Source organism: Antrostomus carolinensis, unplaced genomic scaffold (assembly GCF_000700745.2).
Source record: "Antrostomus carolinensis isolate BGI_N321 unplaced genomic scaffold, ASM70074v2 scaffold7350, whole genome shotgun sequence".
NCBI lineage: Eukaryota > Metazoa > Chordata > Aves > Caprimulgiformes > Caprimulgidae > Antrostomus > Antrostomus carolinensis.
This window is the reverse complement of record NW_010286374.1, coordinates 81,566-91,604: the sequence shown is the minus strand read 5'-3', so window position 1 is coordinate 91,604 and position 10,039 is coordinate 81,566. Positions and strand designations below refer to the sequence as shown.

General features: G+C 40.2%; 1 protein-coding gene across 1 annotated transcript in view; it reads left to right on the top strand.

Annotated features, from left to right (window-relative positions):
* Positions 1 to 7,086: 7,086 nt before the first annotated feature.
* The window catches only part of ANXA11 (annexin A11), a 13,998-nt gene continuing 11,045 nt past the window's right edge, over positions 7,087 to 10,039 (top strand). The window contains 3 exon segments of the mRNA XM_010165691.2: positions 7,087 to 7,144; positions 8,456 to 8,568; positions 9,870 to 10,039. The exon segment at positions 9,870 to 10,039 is cut by the window's right edge and continues 13 nt beyond it. Of these exon segments, the coding sequence (XP_010163993.1) occupies positions 7,093 to 7,144; positions 8,456 to 8,568; positions 9,870 to 10,039 (335 nt within the window). The 5' untranslated portion in view covers positions 7,087 to 7,092.

Sequence of the window (10,039 nt, the reverse complement as noted above, 5' to 3'; positions counted from 1 at the left end):
TTTGGCTGCTTCTGCAGCCTGAACAGTGTAAATGTAGGAAGTACTGGCAGAGGACCTAACGGGAAAACCTTTGTTGTCCTTTTGCTCCTGTTGCCTTGCAGGGCTGGGGAATGCTGGAGCTCTCTACTTTCCCAGCAGGGCCACTCCCTGGCTCTGCACTTCAGGCTGCTAATTACAAATTGGTAGCATGAAATGAACAATTAGGTATTTTTCTAGTAACTGTTTTAGAATATTGAATATTACACTATTGCTTTAGTTCTGTAGGATTTCCCACACAAGAGTGTACTTTGTGAAATGGAGTAATTAGTATTTACCTATTCTGACTTGTACTGATGATGTAAAAATCTGTTCTTGCGTGGTAGAACTTAAAATAGATGATTATAAATCCCCGAGCCATTACTCAGCTGAGATCATAATTCAGACTATTTATAGCACGGCTGTTTTTTGCAACAAATTATTTTATATGACAGGTTACAAGTTTGAAATAGAACAACCTTGTTCTATTACTTCTTCAAACATCTCACAAACCTATTTTGTTATTATTTCTTACTTGTTGTGTTAGGAAAGTGTCTTCATCTGTGTTGTCATATATGGTTTGACTGTTTTGTAAATATTCTGAAGAGAACATTGCAAGAGCTGCTATAAAAGGACACACTTGGATCAGAGCAGAGTAGGAAGTGAAAGTGAAGTTGAACTCCTGGAATTGAGGTTGGCCTACTTGCCCATTCAGAACCGACCCTCTGTGAAGTGTGTGGGTCTTGAGATGTTGGGGAGGTGTACCAGTGAGAGGAGAGTACGCTCAAGCTGGGATGAGCCTGTCTCATGAGGGAGATAAGGAGGCTGGTTATTGGAGCTTTCGGTCTGTTTGCTCCTGTGGCATAACTGATGCTGGTTATTGTTACTAGGTATTTAAAGAACTTGATCATGAAGTGGCTGAATTGCCTGTTATATCAGAATTATCCTTTGCAGGGTTCTGAGGTCTCAGTTGAATGTGGTATTATTTTGGGGTTTTTTTTGTTTTCTCACTAGGCAATAAAAGGTACTAGTTTTAGGTCAGAGTGAGTAATCTGGGAAATTCCTTGTGGACTAGATGATCTCAGAGGTCCCTTCTAATCTAAATTATTCTATGAAATTCCAAATTTGTACTAGTGCAGGTACCATGAAAGCAATTGTTTCACTATCTTGGAGAATCCTACTTTGGTTATATATTCTTACGCATTCCTTTGTCCCCTGAAGTGGTTCTAATGCTGTTCAAATGACTCTTCAAGTAGTGTTTTACAGTATAAAATGTATGAAGCAGGCTAATCTTATATGTAGTTTAAAGTATGAGCAGTGGTTTTAAAATTTAACTTCTTGTTGGTTTGAGAATTACAATGTGAATACTTTTGCTTTTGTCTAGAATCCCTGACACAATCACCTTGTGTAAGCATCTCCTGCAGTGGTACGGCTGTAATGTCATGCTTCTGTCACTGAAAATTCTCAGTTACATTAATGTTCTTATTTAACATTAATACAGTTGGGTTGTGGCTTATGGGTCTGTCTCCCCATTCAGCTGTTCTTTGTTGGACATAGCATCCCTCTTCTACTCTACCTTTTCTGGACCAAGGCTTGTCAGTGCTACCTTTTTGGTGCTTCCCCCAGCCCCCCAATTCATCTTATCCCTGCAGGTAAAAAAAAATGCTAGATTATCTTCCAATGAAGTATTTCTGATGTTACTGAGTTAGAAGGATCATAAAAAACTGAGAGTGTTCCTAACTCATAATACTAGCAAGCAGTTCAAATTGATAGGTTTAGAAAGACCCATTTTTTGAATTTGTTTCTGTTTTGCCATCTGTTCAGAGTCATGGGTTTTCGTTTTTTTTAAGGAAGTATCTTTTGTTAGGAAATGGATGATGTGTTAGTAATCTTTCAATATGCATTTTGGATGAAGACCAGAAAGACTCCTAAAGGCAAACTATGAGTGATAAGTTCTGTGTGGAAGAGGTATCCTGAGTTTTGACTGGTATGAACTCAGCTACATTAAGCCTTGTTGGAAGGGGAGTCCGTTTTACTACATTAGTATTTTCGTAGTGAAAGGAAGGTTAGTCAGGGAGTCACATGGGCAGGAGACCTAATGGAAAACCAAATTGCAGGGCTTTTTGTCTGTCAGGATGAAGAATGTTACAGCTGGTACTGGAGAGAACAACTTTCATGCTGCACTGCTTAAGTCAAAGATAAACCTTGCTCAGGCTGGTAAAATATCAGTTAGCTAGTATGATGCTGACTGTGGCTCATCTTGTCTTGCAAAAGCACAGTGGTGAATGCCCTAATTCACTTGTGATGAAAATCCACAGCATGTTGTAAGGTGATAAATTCTGTTCTGCTGGTTTCATAATCAGGGATCAGTCTTGGAGCAGTTTCTGTTATTTATAGCTTTAGGCAACCTTTTTGTACTATATCCTGGTAATTAACCTGGAGAAGGAGTAAAGGCCAAGGGTTTAACTTTACTCGGTGTTCCCTGGGAAACAAGCGTAATTAAACAAATTATTTTGAACAAATATAGGTCGTGGTCTTTTCATCCTTTTTTGCCCTCAAATTATTGGACATTGGCGTAGCTGAAGCCTGAACAGCAGCTACCAAATGCATTCCAGGAATGGGCATGAATGCAGTTGCTGAGCTTATTTCTATTGCACCTTGAAACAGAAGTTTTCTTGCAGACTTAAAATTTTATTCTTTATTTCTGCCACTGTTGTGTGATTTGTATTTTTGTTACACGTATCTCCAGCTGTAGTGCTTTCCTGCTGTGCTGTGGCTTGGAGTGTATTTTCAAGATTCCTGTTGAAAGTATATCACAGATTCAATCTCTTATGAACAGGTCTGTTCCTTCCTAGCTTTGCCAAAGCAGCAGGAAAATGCTCAAAGAGCCTGAGCAGTTTATGGTTTACAACGGGAAGCAAGATAGTGGTGTCCACTGTGGGAGTAAAACCTCAGATCTTTAGAGTTTTGAGGTGGACCTCCAGGGTGAACACTGGGAATGGGGAGAGGACTTTAACAGTATTTGTTCTGTATTTTCTTCAAGGCACTCCCTCTTTCTGTGTGTGGTTTCGTTGTTTGGATTTTTTCCTCCTCTGATGCATTACTACTTTTTATGGCTGAGCAAACACAGACCTCGCTGTTCCTGTATCCTCCCACACTGTATTTGTACAGCAGGGTGGACTTTGGCATCTTCTGTTCCCTGGTCTATATCACCACTTTATTGTCAGTGGGCAAGTGCTGCTCATCACTTACAATTTTAGTGAGATGTGGATGTAGCAGAAGTAGTTTGGGAAGGTGGGCTTAGAAGATGAAATGGAGATGAGGTGGTGGGAATGGTTGGGAAAATTAACTTAAAGGGGTAGATATTTGCTAAGTTAGAGAAATGGCCAACAGAGGCTCAATGAAGTATGGAAAAGGGGGTGATCAGGGAAGTTTTTGAACACGAGAAGTTGGTATGTTTGTGGATCTAGTTTGCCTGGAATCCAACCAGTGTGGGAAAAATTCCCCTTGGAAAAAGTCCTGGATAAATGCAGTGTTTGAAAGAAGCAAGTGGAACATTTTTATGTGTATAGTAATTTTTTTTTCAGATTGCTAATGAAGTTAGACGTTATTTCTTGACCTCAGCTTTAATTGCCAAAAGGCTCTTTTAGATTTTTTTTTAATTTGGAAGGAACATTCTACATGGGATTAAAAGCAAGCAGACAACCCTGCTAAGAGCAGCAATGCCTATCCCATTGCCCTCCACCCTTTACCACAAAAAAACCCCAAACCTTTTTGTCTTAAAGCTTTATTGAAAAGGCATCCTATCTTTTTTTGTGTGTTCTATCATTATTATATTTACACATGAAGCTAAAATAAAATATATAAATAAATAAAGATTCATGGTTGCACGTAAAGGGAAAAAAAATTCAATGCTGTAGTAATTTGTATATAAAAATGTACACTTTGACTAATAAGCATTAGGCATGCTAAGAATCTGGGTTGTGGTTTTTTAGGGTTTTTTTTAGAGGCTTGAGTAATAATTGTTCTTTTTTATTTTATTACCATGGCTGTTTTATTATGTAAAGCCAGGCTCTGAAGTGCCAGGCTGCCTCTCTTGTGGTTTGGTTTGTTGTTCTGTTGTTTCCTGGCCTCTCTCCCCTCCCAGGCTCCCGTGCACCTGTACCTGCCCGGGGGCAGCAGCGGAGCGGAGCGAGGGCAGCGAGCTGTGCGGCTCCCCGCTGCCCCGTGCGCCCTCCCGGCGCTTGGCTGGGGCCCGGCAGCTCCCCCCAGCAGCCAGCACGCCCGTGTGCGGGCTGTTAGGAGCATGGCGAAGGGCCAGGAGGGAGGAAGCTGCCTGCTTTTTTCCAGCAGAGGAGGAGAATATGTGTTTTGCTTTCAGCTCTAATCAGAAATGTTGAGGTTTTGCTTTTTGGCCTCATGTGCTAGGGGTATTATCAGTCCTTGTATGGGTAACAGCAGGCATGCTTCCAGCAATAACCATTCTCTGGGGACAGCAACATCTTCCAAGTGCTCTTTGGATGGGTTTTATAACCTGAATTTGCATCTACTTTATTAAAGTGTTTGGCTTTTCAGGTTCTGTAAAGTTGCAGTGAAATACAGTGGCATTTTGAAGATGTTCAGGCTGGAACATTGTCTTTCTATAGCACTGAAAAAGGCCCCATGCAGCTCCTACCATACCTTTATGCTCTTTATTTAGCATCAGTGAATATTCAAAAGTAAAAATCCATTATTTTGCTGAACTGCAGGGATGACCAGGATAGACCTTTTCCCAAGATTTAGCTTCTTCTATGTGTGTCCCTTGAAAAAGCACACAGATAGGAACCAAATCTTAATATAGGATATGGACACACCTGGAAAAATAAGCTTGATCTCCCTGATGACTGCTGTGTGTGGAGTTTGTGCTCTCCTGTGTATGTTGCACAGTAATCCAGTAGTTGCTGGATTGGGTGCTGTAGGTCTTAGGCACTGTTCATTCTCTACAACTGCCTGGAAGGAGGTTGTAGTGAGCTGAGTGTTGGTATCTTCTCCCAAGCAACAAGTGAAAGGACAAGAGGAAATGGTCTCAGGTTACTCCAAGGGAGGTTTAGAAATATTAGGAAAAATTTTAGGGATATTAGGAAAAATTTATTCACTGAAAGAGTTGTGAAGCATTGAAACAGGCTGCCCAGGAAAGTGGTTGAGTCACCATCCCTGGAGGTATTTAAAAGACATGTAGATGTGGTACTCAGGGACATGGTTTAGAGGTGGACTTGGCAGCGTTAGGTTAATGGTTGGACCTGATGATCTTAAAGGTCTTTTCCAACCAAAACAATTCTATGATTCTATGAAATGAAAAATTACATAAAGCTTGGTCATGTAGTAGAAGTGCTTGTATAATCAAAAGCTTGCTGTCTTTTCAGCTGTAGCAGCTGATCTGATAAAGGATACTACTTACAGCAGACTCCTCTATCTCAAGTAGGAGAGTGGCTGTTTTGGAGGTAGTGGTCTTATTTTGAACTTTTGAGAATCTGCTCTGGAACCTGTTTGAATGTTTAAGTTTTCCTTAACGTGGCTATAGAATGTTATTTGCTCTATGTGGAGGTGGTGAAATTAATGCCAGCAACAGCCTTGATATTTAAGTAATTCCAAAACTCCTAGATAGCACTGCTGTGAAAGATTTCATTGGAAACCAAGGACAAAGGGAACACAGGCAAAATGTTTACTGTGTTATGGAGAGCATCTTGTAAGCATTTTTCCAGTTAAAAGCACCCCTTATAGGTGTACTGGTAAAGAGGCTTTACTAATGCTGAGAAACTATGTTCATTTATTTGTTGAGTCTGTTAGACACATACTGGAGTAGAAGTAAGGTAGGGTTATAACTTTTAGTCTGCTCTGTTCACTGCAATTTTTGTTCATTTCTCCCTCTTTTAGATTTAAATGAGCACATGCAGCATGAAGTCCAAACAGTTTTTGAATAAATTGAAGATTTCCTAATTGTATTTTACTTTAAAAAAAAAAAAAAAAAGAAAAGAAAGTGTTTTTCCATTCCACTATTGCTATGCAAAAGAACTGTGCATACCAGAAAGGGAAGTTAACATGAAAAACAAAAACAATCCCACAAAACCAGCACCTCCTCCCCCCTCAACCCAAAACAAAACCAAAACAAAACTCCACAGCTGAAATCCAAAACATGGCAAAACAAGAAGACAGATTCAAAAGGCAGTGCTTTAGGGGAAAGGGGGGAGAGAAAGGAAAGGGATACTGTTTGCAGAGCAGTTTAAAAATAGACTGGGAGTTGTTACTAAAAATGACCTTGAAAAAGACTGATTGTGGATGTTTTCCTCATCTGTAGCAAGCTCCTTGAGTTACTTTTACCATTCTTTCTGATAGCTGTTCTGAAGGCTTTTCTGTATTCTGGAAAATAATTTTCGTTATGTCCTCCATTCAGCTGTCCTTCCTTTTTGATCTCCACTTCTGTTTTGGACAGCTAATGACTTTGTGCACTTCAGTGGTGATAGAGGCATCATCAACTTTGAGAGATCCAATTTGTTCTAGTGATCTTCTCCTTTCAGGAAACCCCTCCTATTTTATGGCAGTGCTGTAAGCGTGAAGCGTATCCCTTCGGCTTCTTACTTTGACCTTGCACTTTGCAGGTATTTGCATTTAAATGCCTTCTAACACTTTTCATCCAATTATTCACTTGAAGACATGGCTTGTTTGTCAGAGTAATTTCTACTCATGATTGATAAGACTATTCTGTGTAGGTTGCAAGCTTCTTGAGACTTTAATAGTGCAATAAAGTAAGCATTTTCAGGTTAGCCGTCCTTAACACAATAGACAAAGTGAGCATAATGAGTAAGAAAAATAGTCTGAAGGGTGACTCTACAACTCCTTAGATATCTGAACAAATTTATTGGTCTAGCAAAAGGAAAAGAGAAGAGGTTTCCCAGGGAAAAGCCTGTGCGACTTGTGCAGTTTATGTCCAAATTTTGGTAAGTGCCTACTGCAAATGTGTCACCTGTTAATTTTATGTGGTGTAATGAGTGAAGCATTACAGAAAATAACTGTGTCACACATACTTTTCAGATCTTTGCAATGAGTTACCCTGGCTATCCCCCAGCGGGTGGATATCCACCAGCAGCCCCAGGTAAGTTGTTTAGATGAAGTAAACATTAAATGGCAGTGGTGGTCCTATCTGGAGCAGAAAGGTGGCACGGACAAAGAGCAAGACTTTTCTTGACTCATCAAAGCTTTCTGTGCTATCTTGTTACGTCCATTTTTATCTTGGCTGGGGATTCTGATTTGTATAATATGGCTGCTCTACTGTGTGCTCATATAAGGTCCATTTTCATTCGTCTCAGATGAAGCTCACAGCACTAGGAGATGGTCATAGTTTGACCAAAATCAGTACATGTCAGGGAACAGTACCCTGTCAGTACTGAGTCTTAAAGGCAGCTGGTGAGAAAAATGAGTATGGGAGAAATCAGTCACACAATTTAAAACCATATCCCACAAAAAATTAGGGCTTTAATTATGGCATTATCTCTAATTCAGTGTTCTTAGGCAGATGGTTGTATATGGAAGGGAAAGGGCTGTTAAAAAGGATATTGATTATAATAATGTAAAGCTGATAAAATATGTAACTAACTGATCGGTATCAGGGTGAGCTTTATAGTTTTTGGTGATGAACTTCATAGTCTTTAGTACTGTTGGCAGTAAGAAAGGACTGGAGTCATCTGAGTATGGTGAAATGTGGAGTTAGGCAAGCTAACTCAGGAAGGGGGAGCAGTGTACAGTGAGAAGCCAAATTAGCCTGGGAGGATAAATCCTGTTTCTCAGCAGAATATTCTGGTGTAGTTAGACTGCTGTGCAGACAAGAGTGTACTGCTGTGTGCAGCCAAGTTTTGTGACTTGGGTATCTGTGAATGTACTGTGTTGTGTTCTGTAGATGTCTCTAGAATTAACATCCTGAAAAGAATTAATAATATATTCCTCCTGGAATACCCAGACAATTTTTTAGTTTAAGAGAAACTGCTCTCTGGTAAAAATGTGGTGTTTACGGTATTAACTCTTGCGTGTTAACCTTCAAATACGTTTAGAGTTGTTTTAAATGAGAACTTAGAGATTCAACAATAACTAACGTGATTGTAGGACCTACAGGGCCTACAATCTCTCCCATAAGAGTAAGAGCATTCAGCGCTTTTGTTTTGAGATATAACTGTGGGTGTGTTTCTCTACATTTTCTTTGTGTATATAAGTGTGTATATAATGAGCCTAAAATTGAAAAGAGAGTGAGTCTTCTCTTCATAATTGCACTGCTACCCTGCACCTCTTCAGTTGATTTTCTTTCTCCCAAACTGCTAGTGTTGAACAGACATTACATTAGAAACATAAGTAGTGAGGAATAAATTTTAAAAGGTGTAGTTTCTTGTTTCAGCACAGCTCTGTTTGATTTCAGGTAACAATCCTTGGGGTGGTGCTGCCTATCCTCCTTCAAATCCACCTCCAATTGGTCTAGAAAATGTGACTGGCTATGCCAATCAGTTCAATCCCAACTACATGGCTGGAATGGTGAGTTTGCTTTCATTTAACATGGTTTACTGTGACTTCCTTAAGCGGAAAGATGTGTTTCTGGCATCACTACCAAGAAGTTTATCACTTGAGTTCTGTGCCTTTGTCTAGTCTGTTTATGTGTTGGCCATTCAATATCGTCTATTGAAGAAAATGGTTACTGCAAGCTATTCCTTATTTTAGGAAAGCAGACCACTAGTTGAATGTTGATTTAAGAGCCTGACTTCAAAAGTCATGGACATAAAAGTAATATCACTTGTCTTTTGCTATGCAGAGAAATAGGGGAACAGACTGTCCACTGTTAATATATTCTCATTGGCTTATTACTTTTGACCAGTCTGAGTTAGGCTGCGCAGTTTGAGGTATCAATGACTCATACCTGAAAAGAATATGGGCTCAGCTGTCTCTTACAAGCACTGATCCTTAACAGATGGCAGTAAAAACCTTTTACATTAATTGAAGAAAATGTAGAAGTTGCCAACCTGCCTTTTTTTTTTTCTTCATAGAGTAGAATTGAGTGACACTTCTGACAACTTAGTCTTCAGAAATCTATTATGCTGCTTAACAAATGCACAGTTTGTAGGAAGACATTTGCATTATAGATGCCTTTCTGAGGCAATGATTAAATGAAGTGATTTGGCAGCCAGCAGTCAAAATGAGCAACAAACTATCGTGAATGCACATAGCAATATCCACTGCAACTAGCTTCTGAGAACACTGCAATCATCACATGTCAGTTGTTCTGGTTCCTCTGTAGAAGAGGGTCAGAGTGTGTCATGTGGGAATATTACATGTAGATTGGAGTATCCCTGGCAGTTTCTTCAGAGATCTTCCCAAATGTAGTCCAGGAACTCTTGTAAACAGCTAATGCATCTAGTGCATCATAAAACAGCCAGAGGTTGCTCCTAGTAAATCCCTGCACTCAGATGATGCTGTGGTCATGTAAGGCAGCCATGGACAGAGGAGGGATAAGCATCGTTTTGTGTTGCTGGGATTGATTGGTGTAAGTTTCTAGGATGTGGCTACTAGCGCCCTTCTGTGTGAGTGGTGTATAATGCTGGATGCAGTGGCACATAGTGTGTCTGTTGGTTCTGCTTCTTGATATATGACAGATGATGATTACAGTAAAGCAAGGGTCAACTGAATACAGGGGTCTTGTTTGCTAGTAAGACATGATTATTGCAAAGTTCTTCTGCAGGTGCAGAGCTACCTATTTATGTTGGTGGGGAGGGAGAGCATGTTATTGAAACTCAACCATTTGTACAGCTTCCCATCTCTTGCTTTCTTGGCTGTCATTGCAGGCATCCAACCTGGCAGGGACCTTTGGAGGGACAAACATACCACAAAGCATGTATCCATCAACACCTGGGGGTTATCCTCCAGTCCCTCCAGGTGGCTTTGGACAACCTCAATCAGGGCAACAGCCCTCTTATGGAGGGTATCCTCCACCTGGAGGAAATCCACCATCAGG